At 39.8% G+C, this 21,264-nt stretch overlaps 1 protein-coding gene across 1 annotated transcript; it reads left to right on the top strand.

Moving 5' to 3' along the window:
• The first annotated feature begins 5,530 nt into the window (after positions 1–5,530).
• On the top strand, positions 5,531–7,291 carry LOC104107869 (small ribosomal subunit protein eS21-like). Its single transcript, XM_070200102.1, has 4 exons — positions 5,531–5,671; positions 6,205–6,313; positions 6,431–6,563; positions 7,065–7,291. Exons 2-4 carry the CDS (start codon positions 6,264–6,266, stop codon positions 7,128–7,130), a joined length of 249 nt encoding a protein of 82 aa, XP_070056203.1. The 5' UTR covers positions 5,531–5,671; positions 6,205–6,263; the 3' UTR covers positions 7,131–7,291.
• The last annotated feature ends 13,973 nt before the right edge of the window (positions 7,292–21,264 follow it).

The raw sequence follows: 21,264 nt of genomic DNA, 5'->3' as shown, positions 1-21,264 counted from the left end.
ACAGTACCTCCACATGTAAACACGTACTCGGTTTGAGATCAAGCTTTATGGGGATCAGATAAATAACTTGCATCTGCATAACCAACAAGATCTGCACTACCTTTGTTAGCATGAAACAAACCCATATCAAGAGTTCCCTTTAAATATCGCAAAATATGCTTAATCCCATTCCAATGTCTCCGAGTAAGAGAAGAGCTATATCTTGCTAATAAATTAACAGAAAATGCTATGTCAGGCCTTGTAGCATTAGTAAGATACATAAGTGCACCAATTGCACTGAGATAGGGTGTTTCAGGACCAAGGAGTCCATCATCCTCTTCTGGAGGTCGGAACGGGTCCTTATTCACTTCAAGTTATCGAACAACCATTGGTGTACTCAATGGGTGCGCTTTGTCCATGTAAAAGCGTTTTAAGACCCTTTATGTATAGGCAGATTGATGCATAAAGATCCTATTTGCTAAATGTTCAATTTGCAGTCCAAGACAAAATTTTGTCTTTCCAAGATCTTTCATCTCAAATTCTTTCTTAAGATATTCAATTGCCTTTTGGAGCTCTTCTAGAGTTCCAACAAGATTTATGTCATCAACATAAACAGCAAGCATAACAAATTCTAATGCCATCTTCTTTATAAAAATACATGAACAAATAACATCATTTATGAAACCCTCTTTCAGTAAATAGTCACTAAGGTGATTATACCACATGCGCCCAGATTGCTTTAAATCATACAAAGATCTTTGTAATCTGATTGAATATATTTTTCGAGATTTCGAATATGCTTCAGGCATTTTAAATCTTTCGGGGATTTTCATGTAAATCTCATTATCAAGTGACCCGTACAGATAAGTTGTAACCACATCCATCATATGTATTTCAAGCCTTTCACGTAAGGCTAAACTGATGAGATATCGAAATGTTATGGCATCCATAACGGATGAATATGTTTCTTCATAATCGACTCCAGGTCGTTGTGAGAATCCTTGTGCGATAAGGCGAGCCTTGTATCTTTCAACTTCATTTTGGTCATTCCGTTTTCGCACAGAAACCCATTTATGACCAACTGGTTTTATACCAGCAGGTGTTTGGACTACTGGTCCAAAGACCTCTCTTTTAGCAAGTGCGTTCAATTCTGAATGAATTGCTCCTTGCCATTTTGGCCAATCAGATCTTTGTTGATATTCTTTGACAGATCGGGGTTCACAATGCTCACTATCTTGCATAATATTAAGTGCAACATTATAAGCAAAAATATTATCCACCACTATTTCAGATTGATTTAAATTAATCCCATCACCAGTAAAATTTATTAAAAGTTTCTCGCTCACTCGAGTCTCGGGTTCAGTGATTTCTTCAGGAATCTCAGAACTAATCAGATCTTGGGTCTCTTCAGGAGATCCCCTTATAGTATCGTTTTGATCATTTGTCGATTTTCTTTTTCGAGGATTTCAATCCTTAGAACCCAAAGGCCTACCACCTTTCAGGCGTGCTTTAGGTTCACTAGTTCTTTTGCTAGTAGATGGTCCTGCTGGGATATCAATTCGTGTAGGCACATTCTCTGCAAGGATATGTGACTTAGTTATCCTTTTCAAATCAGTAAATGCGTCTGGCATTTGATTTGCTATATTTTATAAATGGATGATCTTCTGAACCTCCTGATTACATATAGGGGTACGTGGATCAAAATGAGATAATGATAAAACTTTCTACACAATTTCTCTTTTGATTTCCTTTTTCTCTCCCCCTAATTGTGGGAAATTTATTTCATCAAATTGACAATTTACAAATCGAGCAGTAAATAAATCTCCCGTCATTGGTTCAAGATAGCGAATAATAGAGGGTGATTCAAACCTAACATATATTCCTTACCTTCTCTGCGGGCATCTTACTGCGCTGTGGTGGTGCTACTGGCACATATACAGCACATCCAAAAATTCGTAGATGGGCAATATTTGGTTCATGACCAAAAACTAATTGTGACGGAGAATATTTATTATAATGTATCGGTCTGAGACGGATAAGTGATGCTGCATGCAAGATAGCATGACCCCAAACAATAGTGAGCAATTTTGTTTTCATAAGTAGTGGTCTTGCTATCAATTGCATGCGTTTAATAAATGACTCTACAAGGTCATTTTGAGTATGAACATAAGCTACAGGATGTTCAACTTTTATCCCAACTGATAGACAATAATTATCAAAAGCTTGAGATGAGAATTCTCTAGCATTATCAAGGCGAATAGCCTTTATAGGATAATCTGAGAATTGTGCCCTTAATCGAATTATTTAGGCTAATAGCTTTGCAAACGCCAGGTTGCGAGATGATAGTAGGCACACATGAGACCATCTTAAAGATGCATCTATTAGGACTATAAAATATCTAAACAACCCACTTGGTGGGTGAATAGGTCCACATATATCCCAATGTATACGTTCTAAAAAGACAGGGGATTCAATGCCAACCTTCATTGGTGATGGTCTAGTGATCATTTTGCCTTGATAACAAGCATCAAAAGAAAATTCATCATTTGTAAGAATCTTCAGGTTCTTTAATGGATGCCCACTCGAATTTTCAGTAATTCGCCTCATCATTATTGATCCAAGATGGCCCAAACGGCCATTTCAAAGCACAAAAGTATTTGAATCAGTAAACTTCCGGTTTACGATAGAGTGTGCTTCAACTGTACTAATCTTTGAATAGTATAAATGAGAAGATAAAGTTAGTAACTTTTCTACAATGCACTTATGGCCAAAAACATTCTTTATAATACAAAGATATTCCATATTCATTTCATCTATCGTCTCAACATGATACCCATTTCGGCGGATATCCATAAAACTCAACAAGTTTCTTCGGGACTTGGAGGAGAATCATGCATTGTCTATAATAAGTTTTGTTCCCTTAGACAGAAATACAATAGCTTTTCCGGAGCCTTCAATCAAACTTATATTACCAGAAATTGTAGAAACATTTGCTTTTTACTCATGCAAATAAGAAAAGTATTTCTGATCTTTGAATATGGCATGAGTTGTTCCACTATCAATTACACAAATATCTTCATGATTGGTCTTTGATCCAAATATAATTTGAGGATTATCCATATTCTTCAAAATGACATAAACAAAATAAATATGATAGTAAATATTATTATCAAAGCATAACTTTTATTTATGTACAACTATTACAAATCATACTATCTATTACAAACAACAAAAATTAAAATATTTACATCTCTACAGATTCACTACCGATCACATGACTTGTTTCTCCTTCTAGGAGTGCAAAGTAATCAGCTACATCCAAATGCATGAAGTCTAAATTATCTTCACAAATAAAATTTGCTTCAGCATTTTTCTCTGTCTTCTTCAGGGAGGCTTGATACAGCTCTACCAGGTGCTTTGGCGTACGACATGTACGTGACCAGTGCCCTTTTCCTCCACATCTATAGCATGCATTTTTTGACTTTGCTGCTTGCACCGCTTCATGCTTTTGTTCCTTCCTTTTCCACTGCTGGTGGTGAGGAGGGTTCTTTGGTGCATTGTTATTACCACGATTAGAGTTTCCTCCCCGACCACGACCATGACCACGACTGGGGCCACGTCCTCTTCCACGCTTAGCTTGGTGGAAGTTCGTCTTATTCACTTCAGGGAATGGATAAGGACCAGTAGGTCGGCTTTCATGGTTTTTCATTAATAGCCCATTATGTTGCTCGGCTACAAGAAGATATGAGATAAGTTCAAATACTTTTTGAATCTCATCTCTCGATATTGCTGATGCAGGAGCATATTCGAGGTATGAAAAGTGGTGAAAGTTTTCTCCAACATATCATGATCAGTAATATTATCACCACATAGTTTCAATTGAGAAATAATTCTGAACATAGCAGAATTATACACAATAATAAATTTAAAATCTTGTAGCCTTAGATGAGTCCAATCATAACGTGCCTGTGGAAGAACGACCATCTTGAGGTGGTCATATCTATCTTTTAAATTATTCCACAGTATGACTGGATCTTTAACAGTAAGATATTCCATTTTCATGCCCTCATCAAGGTGATGGTTAGGAATATCATTGCTTTGGCACGGTCTTGATTTGGTGCCTGATTTTTATCTTTGATGGTGTCTGCCAGACCCATCGCATCAAGATGAATTTTGGCACCAAGCACCCAAGACATGTAGCTTTTGCCCGATATATCCAGGGCTATAAATTCAAGTTTAGAAAGATTTAACATTATTTAGAAAAAGAAAGTTCGTACCTGTGATACTTTTCGAGATGACAGAGCCTCGTGCTGATAACGTGTTATAAAATAAAAACTGTAAAGTAAAGACAATTATAGAGAAAAACTGATATATTATTCGAACTTCAAACTTATGTGCATAATGAACTGAAAATTCCTCTATTTATAGAAGAAAGGAAGCAACTGCGAGGCTTTTCAGGAAGCAGCTGCAAGGCTTTTCTTTAGCTGCTTGTAAGCTGTCTGCATGAGCTGCTTGCAACCTGCATGTTTAATAAGAAGCTGCCGCAAATTATTTCATTGAGCTGCTTGCAACCTGCCTACATCAGCTGCTTGTAGATAAACTTCAACAGAGTACTAAATGGATAATCTTATTCAGGAAGATTATCTATAGCGGAGTAATAAATGGATATCCACAATATAATTATTTTCATAACACAATCATGAAAATATATACTTCTACTAATTTTGAGTCTTTTCCAAACTGGCCAAGTTTTGGTCTTACCAAGTGCATTTAATTTTGTAAGAGAATTTATTTAGTTGAGGATCAACAAAATCAGTAGTATAATCTAAGAAGTTTTTGATAAATCTGCTATTCTACAACATCTGTTGTTTAAGGGGTAGATTACACTACATATCCCTATAATATGATTTAACTGCACATCCAGTTTTTGTATTTTAAAATCAACTAATTATAGTATTTATTTAATGAAAATTCTACATAAGTATTAGTTTCAGTAGTATTTCCTTTTTACAGGGTTGCGAAGTGCTTAGATTGAAAAATAGACATATCTCAAACTAAGTATATTAAAATAGAATAACTAAAAAATAAATTAGAGTTACTAACATAAAGTTCTGATATATTTAATCTTATGAAATAAGAAAGAGAATAAAAATGTTATGAAATGTAAGAAAGGGAATGATATTTTTGTCAAACACTTCTATTGAAAAGGAGAATAAATATTATTGAAATATACATCTTTCAAAACTCTTAAATAGGAAATGAGCACAAGTTACTTAATAAGAATACAGTCATTAGTTTGCACTAGGAAATGAGCACAAGTTACTAGTAATAATTTTCTTGCACTTTGAACATATAAGCTATTCTATTAGTGTAATAGGATTTTCTCAATTATTTCATTAGTTTGATTTTTTATTATTGATATTTTAAGTTTATTTAACTAGGATTTTCGTTATATAAAGGGTTTAAGTTAAGTGTTTGATAAGAATAACACCGTTAATATATTTCTTACCGTTTTTTTCAAATGAGGCGGGTCGGATGGGTCAAAGGCGTTTGTTTGTAATTGCGGAAAACAACTAGGGTTATTTAAGTCAATCGGCGCTGATTTAGGGTTTTTGGTGTTTTTGCTATAAAACCTTTTAGCAGCTATCCCTGCTCTTCTCCCCCATAGCAATCGTCGGTGTCGGTCTTCCAGGTAACAATCTCACTCTCTGTGTGCACACACATTTTGCTTCTCAATTTCATAGGCCTTTGCTTTCTGTATTATTATGTATTATGTCAATTTTGTAGTGTACATCGAATTCCGTTGTATCTCTGTAATCTTTTGAATAAATAATACATGCTTCTTGTTCGTGCAATCAAACTTTATGCTGGAATTTAAAATAGGATTTCCTGTATAGCCTAGTGGATTTAGTACCATAAAATATGCTGTATCGTAACCTTACATGTTTCAATTTTTCAAATTGTTACAGTCAGATTTTCTTTTTGAAATTTGATAGTGTGTGCATCTATACGAGTGTGTACATTCAATCCAAGTGATTCAAACCTGTGTAACAAGAAGTAATTTCATCATATTTCATTTGATTCATACTTGCATCATGTCGATTGGGATGGTCGAAGTGTAATTAATCTTACTTGTGTGGATGCTTTTGAATTGTTGGAATACTTCTAGATTATAATTTATTATGGAAGTTTGAGTGGCCTTCTTTTTAATGATTGACTCTATAGGGCTAAATCCAGGAGCTTTTAACTTCTAAAGTCTGCTAGTGTAAAGCCCATTTGCCAAGATGCAGAACGACGAGGGACAAAACATGGACCTTTACATCCCTAGGAAGTGGTAGGTATTTCTTACTTCCAAACACTTTGGATTAGAGTCAGCTGCCCCTGGTCATTTAATTAAATGATGATGTAATATTAGTTTGTCCTAGATAATTAATGTACTATTTGGATGCAGCTCTGCCACAAACAGGTTGATCACTTCTAAGGATCACGCTTCTGTCCAGCTCAACGTTGGGCATTTGGATGAGTTTGGCCGATACAATAACCAGTTCACTACTTATGCTCTCTGTGGATTTATTCGTGCCCAAGTATGTTGCTTGTTGTTTTTGAATATCATGTGAAAGTAGTATTTACCTTCAGATTGTCTCTGTCATATCAAACATCTTTAGAGCCTTGTTGGCATTCCTGCTGTCTCCGTGCCTATGCTCTTTGGTCTTAGTTACTTGTAGCGTATCCATTTTAGATATATTTGTTTTAGTGCAAGGCTGTTTTTCTTGTCTCATTCTTCTTTCTGCGAAGTGCTGATCATTGATAGTGAGTTTTATACAAATTAATGGCAGTTTTAGCTTTTTGCGATTGTGGCTGGTATTCAGCTAGTCTTTTAACCTCCGTCAAAACTTGTAATATAAAGAGGGTGGGATAATACTGCGTATGTTGTTGTTTCTTTCAAATTGTTTTTAAGCTATGATTTGGGCCTATGGTTATTTTGATTGGTAGATTATTATCTTTGGATCTTGTTGTGTTGGCTTATTTTGTTTGCTTTTGCTGTTCATCATTTTGTGCAATTGATTTGAAAATTCTTTCTGCAGGGAGACGCCGATAGTGCTCTTGATAGGCTCTGGCTGAAGAAGAAAGCTGAAGTTGGACAGCAATGAGTTCCTATTTGCTTTTGTCTCGCCAGCAGTTCGTGGTTGTTAGTGGCTTGATCTCTTCTTTGTTTAAAGTTCATTATTAGACAAATGGAATTGCATTTATATTACTTTTTTACTATTTTAGTGATGTAACATGATTTTCTACTGTTAAGAAATTTTTTGGAGATGGCGGACCATTTAGCTGGTTGAATCATTTATGCTTTAGAATTTGGCTTTATGCTTCCTGTTGTATGCTCAACTTTCCTTTCATTTAACTAAACAAAAGGATATTATCGTTAATGGTTAGAGTGAGGTAGGGTACCCTGTTTCTCCCCTTCAGTCCTTGTTTTTTCATTCTAGAACCAAGCATAATGTTATTTCTTCAATCCTGAACTTTTGTGAGATACTTTGGATTGGAGCCGTAAATTTTTAATTTTCCACGCTGCACAGTTTAGTGCAACTGCAGTTCTAAGTCTAACCAGATCTGGCGTTGTGCTTTTGTGGCACGACGTTGATGTTTATCAAGACCAAAGTAAAAAAAGCTGCAAATTTATCTTCTCCTGGAAGATAGTTATGTACTCTAGGACGTAATTTCTTTGTAAATTCCTAGTAATCCGTGCAAAATGGGCTGTCTTGGCAAACTTAAACCAACAACCTGGCCATAGTTTTAGGCCCCTCTTGCCAGGTAAAGATAAGTGTAACAATGTGAACTATTCAAGTTATGTGAATTACATCCCACATACTATGAATGTTGCGTTATTAGTTATCTAAATACATTGGCTACCAGCTAACCTCATTAAAATAAACTTTTGACTTCAAGGGCACAACTCGCGCGAGGTATTATGACAACTTCGCATAGGCAGTGCAAAATGTGACGCCAACAAAGATTTTGTGTAATGTCATATTACATTGGGATTGATTTTCAATGCCCCATATTGTTAGAGGCCTCAACATCCTTGATCCATATCATAGCTACGCCCCACCTTTTATGGGCAAAATACAAAATTGATTTTTCGGTCGAAATTAATTACATTCGCTAGTCAAAAAATATAAAAAAATATGTATATTTTATGTATATAATACACATATATTAAAATAATATATTACGGCTATTATGGGAGCGGCTAAAAATATACTATCTCTCGTCTTTTATCAGCACTAGCTAATGAAAATTTCATTGCACCCCTTCGTATTGTTAAGGTCATTGCAAATCGGTATGGAAACAGAGACATGATTACGCATACACAGACTCCAAGTGAGACCAAATGCATTTAGCTTTCGGAAAAGTGTCATATTTATCCCTTTACTTTCAAAAATAAGCTATATTTATCGTCCGTTTCACCTTTTACATATTCTTACCCCTACCGTTCTACTTTGAGTTTAAAATTAACCCTCAGCCGTTAATCTACTCATCATAACTTTAAAAAGACATATGGCACTCTCTGGTTGCTCAAACAAATACCCACGTACTTCCTATTATTTCTAACTGACCAAGGTTAAGACCTATTATTTCTAACTGACCCAATTACGGGGATTTAAGTGGGAGCTTGGGTCGGTTAGAAATAATAGGAAGTAGGGTTGGTATTTTTTGAGCAACCAGAGGGTGCCTGTATACGGTCGAAATAGATTTTGGCTTTCGTAAGTCTGATCGAGTTCGAAAGATAAGCGATCGAAGTGAGACTTCGAGATGGGTTCCGAAGATGGTACAGACAAGCTTCGAACCCGAGGGGCCTATCAATATCGAGTTCGATATCATTATCAAGCTCGAATCCAAATCAAACTATGATGCAAAGTAAAGCTATCAAGCTTATGATCTAGAGACCGACCAACATTGACTCCGAATTAATTCAAGGGTCCGAGTCAGAATCGAGCTTAAGCCAAGATCGAGAGCTCGAGTCTGGATCGAGCTCAAGCCAAGATCGAGAGCTCGAGTCAAGATCGAGCTCATAGACAAAATCCGTTGCAATCCCACTAGAGGAGAGAATCTTGGCAGGAATTGTGGAAAAGTTGATCTATCATGGACTTCCCAGTGAGTATTTTTAATTATATTTAAAGTAAGATCCCTCTAATATAAAGGTGGAAAGTTATCATTTCTGTAAGGGCAGTTTTGATATAGAGCTCACATTGAAATTCAAGCACGATATCCTCTTATATTCAAGAGTTACTCTTTTAAGCCTAAAAAACTGATCCATCTTGCTTAGTCCTAAAAATCGTCTTTTTTACAACTTTGTTTATTTTACATTCTTTACAGTTCATATTTGATATTTCCTTTTATCCTTACGATTTGTATTAAGTTATATCACATATCCCTAGAACTACGTATAAATTTAACTCTATCCGTTTTTCGGGTAAATAGTTTGGCGCCCACCGTGGGGCTAAGGATAACAGTGGTTATTTGATACAAATCTGAAAAATTACGCCATTGTGTTTTGCACTTGTTTCCGAAAATATCTTGAATTTTGGATTAGCTATGACTAACCATCAATCAAATGGCTTCACCAATCGACAACGGAGCCGGCCTTCAAGACGAAAATAACAACTTGACACCCAGTACTGAAAGACCACTTGTTAACACCGTTGGAGCTCGAATCGGAGCGCCAATAGATATCAATTCACATGTAGCCATTGAGGCGAACCTATATGCTGAACTCGATTATAGCATCCATGGTGGTACTCGGTCTGCAGCTCGAGATACTCATAACGTCGAGGAAAACGGCATTAGCTTGCGTATGATTTTTAAAATGTTGCAAGCCCGATAGGCAGCAATAGCTCAGTTGTAGAGCCAAACCCAGCTACAAAGTAGGCCGGAGCCCAATCCACCTCGAGAAATCACCCACAGAACGGGGCCAACCATAGTGAAGTCAAATGAGCAAGAATCGGGGACTACTCCTGAAATTACTAAATTGCTCGAGGAACTCACAAAGCGAGTCGAAGCCAACGATAAAAAAGTAAAAACTTATAACTCTAGGGTCGATCAGATCCCGGGAGCTCCACTAATGATAAAAGGGTTAGATTCGAAAAAATTCGTGCAAAAACCTTTTCCCTCGAGCGCAGCCCCGAAACCAATCCCCAAAAAATTTCGTATGCCCAAAATTCTCAAATATAACGGAACGACCGATCCCAGCGAGCACGTCACTTCTTACACATGTGCCATCAAGGGCAATGATTTAAAAGGCGATGAAATCAAATCTGTGCTATTAAAGAAATTCGGAGAGACCCTCTCGAAGGGGGCAATGATTTAGTATCACAACCTACCACCAAATTCCATCGACTCGTTTGCCATGTTAGCAAATTCTTTTTGTGAAAGCACATGTCGGCGCCATAAAGTCGCAACAAGGAAATCGGACCTCTTCAAGGTAAGACAAAAGGATAACGAGATGCTGAGGGAGTTCGTATCTCGTTTTTAAATGGAACGAATGGACTTGCCACCAGTCACAGACGATTGGGCTGTTCAGGCTTTCACTCAAGGTTTTAACGAACAAAGTTCGACGGCTTCACGGCGATTAAAGCATAACCTGATTGAATACCCAGCCATCACGTGGGCCGACGTGCACAATCGGTACCAATAAAAAATTAGGGTCGAAGATGATCAATTAGGATTTGAACCCACTATTCGAAGGGGTACTAATCAAGAATGAGGTCCGATCGGGGATCGATACCAACCGTACAACGGAAGCCACAGAGTCAGTGAATCGAGACATAACCTCGGGCAAAATAACAAAAGAAGTGATCGAGGTCAAGGGTCCCGGGGGCCGATGAACAGAAGTAGGTTCGATAGGCCTGTCGGATCTAAGGAAGCACCTTGGCTATCGGAATATAACTTCAACATTGATGCATCCGCCATCGTTTCGGCTATCGGACGCATCAAAGATAATAAATGGCCTCGACCCATAGAGACCGATCCTGCCCAGAGGAATCCCAATCAAATGTGCAAATACATGGCACCCATGGCCACAGAACGGAAGATTGCAGGCAACAAAGAGAGGAAGTAGCCCAGTTATTCAACAAAGGGCACCTTAGAGAATTTTTGAGCGATAGGGAGAAGAACCATTTTAAAATAGGGATTTCGGCAAGCAAAACGAACAAGAAGAACCACAGCACGCCATTCACATGATCATCAGCGGCGCCAATATCCCTCAGGGACCAGTGCTTAAACGCACTAAGACATCGATTGTGAGAGAAAAACGATCTCGAACTCAAGATTACACACCCATAGGAAATTTGTCCTTCAATGATGAAGATGCAGAAGGGATCATACAACCTCATAACAATGCACTGGTAATATCCGTACTCGTGAATAAAACTAAAGTTAAGCGTGTGTTGATTGATCCAGGTAGTTCGGCCAACATCATCAGATTGAAGGTCATAGAATAACTCGGCCTGCAGGACCAGATCGTTCCCGCAACCCTGGTTCTAAACGGATTCAATATGGTATGTGAAACCACCAAAGGCGAGATAATTCTACCAATAAACGTGGCCGGAACCATCCAGAAAATGAAGTTCCACGTGATCGAAGGCGACATGAGATACAACGCCCTTTTCGGAAGGCCATGGATCCACAACATGAGAGCTGTACCTTCGACCCTACACCAGGTCTTCAAATTCCCAACATCGGGAGGGGTCGGAATAGTGTACGGAGAACAACCAGCCGCAAGAGAAATGTTCGTCGTCGAGGAAGCGAAACCAATATCCTCACCTTCGCTAGTAAAGGGATCGGGCTCAAAAAGGGAACGAGATACCAAATAGCAATCACAGACATCGGCCTTGACCCAACCAGATAACCAAAAGATCGAAGAAGATGATGATCAGAGGATCCTTCGATCCTTCGTGATTCCCGATGACTCCGACGCCACCAAATCAACGATTGAGGAACTAGAGCAACTCACACTAATCGAGCATTGGCCCAAACGGAAGGTATACCTGGGAACGGGGTTGAGCCCCGAACTCAGGAAAAAACTTATTCAATTTCTTATCGATAACATCGATTGCTTTGCCTGGTCCCATTTAGATATAATAGGGATCCCACCGGACATAACAACGCATAGGCTAAGCTTGGACCCTAGGTTCAGACCGGTGAAGCAAAAGAGAAGACCCTAGTCTGAGGTAAAACACGCATTCATAAAGGACGAGGTAACCAAACTTCTCAAGATAGGGTCCATTCGGGAGTTGAAATATCCCGAATGGTTAGCCAATGTAGTTGTAGTGCCTAAAAAAGGGAACAAACTTAGAATGTGCGTGGACTATAAGGATTTAAACAAAGCATGACCCAAAGATTCCTTTTTGCTGCCCAACATCGGCGCATGATCGATGCCACGGCCGGCCACGAGATCCTCACTTTTCTCGATGCCTATTCCGGGTATAATCAAATCTAGATGAACCCGGAGGACCAGGAAAAGACTTCATTTGTCACCAAATATGGAACATATTGTTATAATGTGATGCCTTTCGGGCTAAGAAATGCAGGGGCTACTTACCAACGCCTAGTAAATAAAATGTTCGAAGAACAAATAGGTAAATCAATGGAAGTTTATATTGATGACATGCTAGTTAAGTCCCTGCGCGCAGAGGACCATTTGACCCATTTGTAAGAAACGTTCGAGATTTTGAGGAAATACAACATGAAGCTCAACATCGTGGAAATGCAACATGAAGCTCAGGGAAGTACTTCGTCTTCATGGTGTCAAATCGGGGAATCGAGATTAACCCCGACAAAATCAAGGCCATCGAAAACATCACCATCGTGGCCAACGTGAAAGCTGTACAAAGGCTAACAGGATGGATTGAAGCCTTAGGCCGATTCATTTTGAGATCATCAGATCGAAGTCACAAATTTTTCTCTCTACTAAAAAATAAGAACGATTTCGCTTGGACCCCGGAATACCAACATGCATTAGAGGAACTAAAACGATATCTATCGAGCCCACCACTACTTCACACTCTAAAAATAGACAAAAAACTTTTGCTTGTACTTGGCAGTATCGGAAATCACAGTAAGCAGTGTCCTAGTTCGAGAAGAGCAAAGTACGCAATTTCCCGTTTATTATATAAGTCGGACTTTGGGTGAAGTAGAAACTAGATATCCGCACCTAGAAAAATTGGCACTTGCACTGATAAGCACCTCTAGAAAGTTAAGACCGTACTTTCAATGTCACCCCATATGCTGCGTATTAACCACTTACCCGCTTCGTAATATTTTGCACAAGCCCGAACTATCGGCCAAACGGCCAAATGGGTCGTCGAACTCACTGGGTACGATATCGAACATCAACCCCGTACGGCCATCAAGTCTCAAATTTTAGCAGACTTCGTGGCCGATTTCATGCCAACCCTCGTACTCGAAGTCGAAAAAGAACTCCTGTTGAAATCGGGTACGTCATCGGGGGTATGGACCCTTTTTACGGACGGGGCTTCAAACGTGAAGGGGTCTGGGCTAGGCATAGTTTTAAAGTCACCCACGGGCAACACTATTAGGCAATCTATTTAAACTACCAGGTTGACTAACAACGAGGCCAACTATTAGGCCATGATTGTAGGTTTCGAGCTAGCTAAAAACTTGGAAGCAGAAGTCATTGAAGCCAAATGTGACTTTTTGCTGGTGATAAGTCAAGTAAACAAAACCTTTGAAGTTCGAGAAGATAGAATGCAAAAGTATTTGAACAAACTACATGTCACTTTGCACCATTTCAAACAATGGACTTTACAGCATATTCCACGAGAGCAAAACAGTGAGGCCGATGCACTTGCGAATTTGGGTTCATCAGTCGAGGAAGGTGACTTGAGCTCGGGGACTGTTGTTCAACTCTCGAGATCCGTGATCGAAGAAGGTCACGCCGAGATAAATTCTACATGCTTAACCTGGGATTGGAGAAATAAGTATATTGAATACTTAAAAAACGGAAAGCTCCCATCGGACCCTAAAGATTCAAGGGCACTACGGACTAAAGTTGCTCGATTCACGTTGGCTTCAGATGGAACGCTATACCGAAGGACATTCGATGGACCATTGGCAGTATGCTTGGGTCCAGGAGATACCGATTACATCCTACGTGAGGTGTACGAGGGCACTTGTGGGAATCACTCCGGTGCAGATCCACTAGTCCAAAAAATAATCAGGGCAGGCTATTATTGGGTCGATATGGGCAAATATGCGAAGGAATTTGTTCGAAAATGTGACAAATGTCAAAGGTTTGCACTAATGATCCATCAACCCGGGGAGCAACTTCACTCAGTCCTATCCCCATGGCTATTCATGAAATGGGGAATGTATATCGTCGGCCCTCTGCCATCGATCCCAAGTAAAGCTAAATTCATTTTATTTATGACTGACTATTTCTCTAAATGGGTTGAAGCACAGGCGTTCGAGAAAATAAGAGAGAGAGATGTTATAGACTTTATCTGGGATCATATCGTATGTCGATTCGTGATACCCGCCGAAATAGTGTGACAATGGGAAACAATTTGTTGGTAGCAAAGTGACGAAATTCTTCGAAGATCACAAAATAAGAAGGATATTATCAACACCGTATCACCCCAGTAGGAATGGATAGGCCGAATCAACGAACAAAACTATCATTCAAAACCTAAAGAAGAGGCTGAACGACGCCAAAGGAAAATAGAGAGAAATCCTACCCGAAGTCCTTTGGGCATATCGAACAACGTCAAAATCTAGTACGGGGGAAACCCCGTTCTCTTTAGTATATGGGTCCGAAGCCTTGATACCCGTCGAAGTCGGCGAACCCAGTGCCAGATTTTGATACACAACAGAACTGCAAAATAACGAGGCTATAAACACTAGTCTCGAATTATCGGACAAAAAACGAGAAGCTACTCTCGTCCAATTGGCCGCCCAAAAGCAACGAATCGAAAGATACTATAATCTAAGAACCAAGCTCCACCATTTTAAGCCCGGGGACTTAGTGCTAAGAAAAGTCACCCTCAATACCCGAAATCCGAACAAAGGAAAACTAGGACCGAACTGGGAAGGACCATATCAGGTTCTCAAGAACATCGGAAAGGGATCATACAAGCTCGGCATTATAAACGGCAAATAACTATCAAGCAATTGGAATGTGTCACATCTAAAACAATACTACTATTAAGGTACGAGCCTCCCATATTCATTTACATTTCAAAACTAACCCATGCAGAAGTCCGATCAGGAGCTAAGTTGGATCCTTCAATACGAAGCCTTAGGTCTGAAAGCACGCGTTGCACTCTTTTTCCCTTAGACCGGTTTTATCCCAAATGGGTTTTTCGGCAAGGTTTTTAATGAGGCAACCAATGATCGTGCTGCACTCACAACAGTATCTGAGGCCTATTTATAATTGACCTCGAATATTGGGGAGGGGGGGGGGAGGGGCATTAGCCCTCAAATATATCAAGTTCTGATGCAAGAAAGTTATTTCGCAATAACGGAGTTCCAATAGGAAAAGTTGTAAGAGCCAAATGGTCAAAACGAACCATGCTCATCTAGTTGGCCCGAATCCAGACGTGAAACATGAACACATGTATAATGACTTGCAAAGAAAGTTCTCCTCTTTACCGATATCTTATATCCAAGAAAAATTCCTCTATTTAGGGATTTATTATGCAAACAGAAATAAGATAAACTCGACCACTAAGCCTACGGCCTATTTTTATTTTGAGTTCGAGCAAGCACTCACTCGACCATTACGCCTACAGGATACATTACTTCGAGTTCGAATAATTCACTCGACTACTAAGCCTATATGCTACTTTTATTTCGAGTTCGAGCAAACACTCACTCGACCATTATGCCTACGGGCTACATTACTTCGAGTTCGAATCACTACTAAGCTTACGGGCTACTTTTATTTCGAGTTCGAGCAAGCACTCACTCGACCATTACGCCTATGGGCTACATTACTTTGAGTTCGAGTCATTCACTCGAATACTAAGCCTACAGACTATTTTTATTTTGAGTTCGAGCAAGCACTCACTCGACCATTACGCCTACGAGCTACATTACTTCGAGTTCAAATCATTCACTCAACTACTAAGCCTGCGGGCTACTTTTATTTCGAGTTCGAGCAAGCACTCACTCGACCATTACGCCTACGAGCTACATTACTTCGAGTTCGAATCATTCACTCGACTACTAAGTCTACGCGCTACTTTTATTTTGAGTTTGAGCAAGCACTCACTCGACCATTATGCCTACGGGCTACATTACTTCGAGTTCGAATCATTTACTTGACTAAGCCTACGGGCTACTTTTATTTCGAGTTCGACCAAACACTCACTCGACCGCCTACGGGCTACATTACTTTGAGTTCGAATCATTCACTCTACTACTAAGCCTACAGGCTACTTTTATTTTTAGTTCGAGCAGGCACTCACTCGACCATTACGCCTACGGGCTACACTACTTCGAGTTCGAATTATTCACTCGACTACTAAGCCTACAGGCTACTTTTATTTCGGGTTCGAGCAAGCACTCACTCGACCATTATGCCTACGGGCCACATTACTTCGAGTTCGAATCATTCACTCGACTACTAAGCCTACGGGATACTTTTATTTCAAGTTCGAGCAAGCACTCACTCGACCATTACGCCTACGGGTTACATTACTTCGAGTTCGAATCATTTACTCGACTACTAAGCCTACAGGCTACTTTTATTTCGAGTTCGAGCAAGCACTCACTCGACCATTATGCTTACGGGCTATATTTCTTCGAGCACGAATCATTAAGTCAACTAATAAGCCTAAGGGCTACATCACTTCAAGTTTGAGTAAGCGCTCGCTCGGTTATAGAGGCTACGAAGTCCAAATTTGAGTAAGTTGTTTAAATCCTTGTGAAAACATTCATAAGGCGTGAATAAAGTCTTCACAAGACAGAAAATAAAACAGAAGCAAGTCGGCAAAAAAGGGAATATTTTTATATACAAAATTGTTTACAACGTAAAAATTAAGGACTAAGCTTCCTGATCATGCCCAGGAACAGTCTCATCTCTATCAGGCTCCCCCCATTCTCGGATCCGCTCTTACTCCCATCGTCTTCATCATTGTCATCATCATCGTCATCGAAAACCAAGGCTTCAACACCAACTTCGAGTTCTTTGGCCCTTTTTATCTCTTCAGTGAGGTCGAAACTACGAGCATGGATCTCCTCAAGGGTTTCCCTCCGAGATCGGCATTTATCAAGTTCAGCTAACCAATGTGCTCGAGTATCGGCTGCCTCTCTTGCTTGGACCTGGGCAGCTTCAGCATCAGCCCGATAGACGGCCACGAGTGCATCCGCATCGGCCTTTGCCTTTTCAGCATCAGATTTGGACTTGGCAAGTATAGAGGCCAACCGAGCCTCGAGCTCCTCTATTCTTCTTGCTGAACCCAGCCTTTTTCCTTCATTCTCTGAAGTTGGGTTTCGGCCGATAATAACTGGGCTCGAGCAGTTTCTTTCTCTGCAACAAAGTAGTCCATACCTTCTTTCCACTGCAAAGACTCTGCTTTTATCACGTCGACCTCCTCACGAAGCTTCCCAATCATATCAATTTTTTTCTGCAACTGTGAGACCGAAAAATTAGCCATCGTTCCGGTATCAAGCCTATAGGCTTTTAAAAGTATCATTACCTGCTCAGACAGATCGGTCTTATCTCGGTAAGCCTTGGCCAACTCAGCTCGGAGGTCTTTTATTTCTTCTTCCCTTTGCCCTAAGAGAAGTTTTAGGGAGTTCCTCTCCTCAGTAACCCATTGAAGGTCGGCCTCGTATCGACGCAACTCGTTTTGGGACCGAGAACATGATTCTGGATGAACTGCTGCTTCTTGCAAAGAAACAAGAGATGAAGTTAGAAACGAAAAGTAAACATAAAGGTAGTACCGATAAAATAATTTTAAGGCTTACCTGATTCAAAGCTTGCTGTACCCCGTGAAAAAGATCCGATTCATCACTAGTACCGGCAACGTCCTCGATACCGATAAACAGGTCACGAAAGGGATCCTCTCCATCATGACGTCTGTCTAGATCGAGGGCCCCCAAAGCTTGGGCTTCCCGAATCACCCCTGCGAAAAAAGCGGGGAAGGTGGGCGAACCTTCGATTGCTGCTGCCCCAAATGAATCACTTGGAGCATCTTCTTCGGTTCGAAGGGATTCAAGAGGGGCCCCTTCAGACATATCCCCCATCCGTTGGCTCCGATCGGATGCGTCTTCGATCTCCGATAATTCAGGGATTCCTCCCGAATCTTTCTCCGGTATATCCTCAGTTCGAGGCGGAGCCTCAAGAAGCATCATCGATCTAGCTGCCGATGGGCCATCGGTGGTTCTCTTCATTCGGGCCGCCAGCGCGGACCCATCCTTTTCTTCTTATTCTTCTTCGTCTTTATCCCTTATACGCAGAACTGATTCTACGGTCAAAGGAATGACATTCTTGTTCGGCTTGTCCTCTTCTTCAGTTTTGGATCTTCGGGAACAAAGGCTCTTTTCCTTTTATTTTCGTTCACCGGTTTTGGGACGGAGGCCAAAGTTTCTTCCTCGTTGGACAAGGGCCTCAAAACCGCATCTTTGCCCAAACTTACATATGGAAAATTTTATTAAAATATTTGGAAAGCATCTCATTCGAATTATCAAAGAGTACGAGAAAGGGGCTTACCATGATTTTTGGCCTCCCACCGACCCCTTGACAAATCACGCCATGAGCGCTCGAATTATGTGGATGTCGAAACAAGAGCTCGTACCCAGTTCTTAAGATCGGGAACTGCTCCGGGCATCCAGGGAACCGTTGTATCACAAAAAAAAGAGTATCGATGAGAAAAGAAATAAAAGAACAAAATAGAAGGAAGTAACAGCAGGATCACACTTACGTTTCATATTCCACTCCTCGGGAAAGGGCATCTTTTCGGTCGGAATCAGGTACAAAGTCCTCACTCGAACGAACTTGCCCATCCAGCCCTGATCCATGTCCTCATCAATACTCTAAAACAGAGCTTTGGTAGCCCGACGCTGAAGTTTTATTAACCCTTCTCGAAAAAGTCGAGGACGGTACAATCGAATAAGATGGTCGAGGGTGAACGACATCCCCTCGATTTTGTTCACAAAGTATCGGATCAAGATAACGATCTGCCAAAAAGAAGGATGGACCTGGCCTAGGGTTATTTGGTATTGACGACAGAAGTCAATAATAATGGAATCGAGGGGACCTAACGTGAAAAGGGTAAGTATACACATTCAAAAACCCTTTCACGTAAGTGGTGATATCTTTGTGAGAAGTAGGGATTATTATTTCTTTTTTATCCCAATTGCAATCTTTCTTTAGCTGTTTGAGATGCTTCTCGGTTATTGAACACATGTATCTCGATACTGGCTCACATCGGCCAGGGATCGATGAGCCTTTATCGACCTTAAAATCAGAAGTAAGAACACACCCCGGGAACGCACTCCTCAGGCCGTGGTTCTGCCGGTGTCTCATCGGCGACACACTGTGAAGACGAAGCCTTCTCTTTCTGAGGAATGGTTTTGTGATGTTTTCGCCATTTTCGAATTCAAAGGTGAGGAATAGAATAAAGTGACGAAGATTTGGTAAAATTGAAGAGGGGCTTTTTGCAAAGAGAAATCACAGATTTGCGGGCAAGTTAGAGAATACGAAAAGGGACTTGAGAAATTTGGAAGATTGGAGATGTAAAAGTAGTAAATGATGAAAGGAAGGGTTATTTATAGGTTTAAGCGATGGCGGTTCAGTATCAGCGGTGGCCGACCACCGTCTGACATGCATTAAATGCCTTGAAAGACTAAATCGACGGGACAGCTATCACGTGCGTCATGATCGAGCCCGATGGAAACGTCAGTTTATAATCTGATTGAGCCGTTGAAAAATCATATCGTTTCTCACCACATTCTTCCTGAGAAACGAGGAGACTATTTGTATACGGTCGAAATAGATTTCAGCCTTCGTACTTCTGATCGAGTTCGAAAGATAAGCGATCGAAGTGAGACTTCGAGATGGGTTCCGAAGATGGTACAAACAAGCTTCGAACCCGAGGAGCCAATCAATGTCGAGTTCGATATCATTATCAAGCTCGAATCCAAATCAAACTATGATGCAAAGTAAAGCTATCAAGCTTATGATCTAGAGACCGACCAACATTGACTCTGAATCAATTCAAGGGTCCGAGTCAGAATCGAGCTTAAGCCAAGATGGAGAGCTTGAGTCAAGATCGAGCTCACAGACAAAAGTCGTTGCAATCCCACTAGAGGAGAGAATCTTGGCAGGAATTGTGAAAAAACTGATTTATCATGGACTTCCCACTGAGTATTTTTAATTATATTTAAAGTAAGATCCCTTTACTATAAAGGTGGAGGGTTATCCTTTCTGTAAAGGCAGTTTTGATATAGAGCTCACATTGTAATTCAAGTACGATATCCTCCTATATTCAAGAGTTACTCTTTTAAGCCTAAAAAATTGATCCATCTTGCTTAGTCCTAAAAATCGTCTTCTTTATAACTTTGTTTATTTTACATTCTTTGCAGTTCATATTTGATATTTCCTTTTATCCTTACGATTTGTATTAAGCTATATCACATATCCTTAGAACTACGTATAAATTCAACTCTATCCGTTTTTCGAGTAAACAGTGCCACATCTCTTTTTAAAGTTTTGATGAGTGGATTAACGGCGGAAGATAATTTTAAATCCAAAGTAGAACGGTAGGGATAAGAATATGCAAAAAAGTGAAACGGAGGATAAATATAACTTATTTTTAAAATTAGAGGGATAAATATGACCCTTGTCCGTTTATCTTTTATCTAATCAATAGTTTGGATTGATCCACAATGTTAGTTCACAACACAAAACGTTTTCTGATATTCGTTTTAATACTCTCTCGGTCAAAATTTATTTGGTGCGATTAATATTTAAAGAGTTCAACAGTTTCTTTTCTCAGTTACATCTTTTTCAAGTGATTTATAGTCTACTTAATGTAATATCTTAATATGTCAATTTTATTTCGCAATAACTAAGATATCAGCCTCCAAATTTACAAAAGAATTACATAAAATATTCTCGTACTTTAAATCTTATTGCTCTTTTTTTCTTCTTTTTTTTTCTTTTTTTGTCACGGGAAGAGTATTAAGGCATTGTTGTGTTAATCATTGTACTCTATTTGGTAATCTTTCTTGCTTAAGAGTTAAGGGTGTGTTTCAAGA

This window comes from Nicotiana tomentosiformis, chromosome 4, assembly GCF_000390325.3.
Source record: "Nicotiana tomentosiformis chromosome 4, ASM39032v3, whole genome shotgun sequence".
Taxonomy (NCBI): domain Eukaryota; kingdom Viridiplantae; phylum Streptophyta; class Magnoliopsida; order Solanales; family Solanaceae; genus Nicotiana; species Nicotiana tomentosiformis.
This window is presented reverse-complemented; position numbering and strand designations above follow the sequence as displayed.

Coding starts and splice junctions, on each gene's coding strand:
- LOC104107869 (XM_070200102.1), top strand. CDS start 6,264: ATGCAGAACGACGAGGGACAAAACATGGACCTTTACATCCCTAGGAAG. Junction 6,314..6,430: donor CTTTACATCCCTAGGAAGTG/GTAGGTATTTCT, acceptor ATTTGGATGCAG/CTCTGCCACAAACAGGTTGA. Junction 6,564..7,064: donor GTGGATTTATTCGTGCCCAA/GTATGTTGCTTG, acceptor TTCTTTCTGCAG/GGAGACGCCGATAGTGCTCT.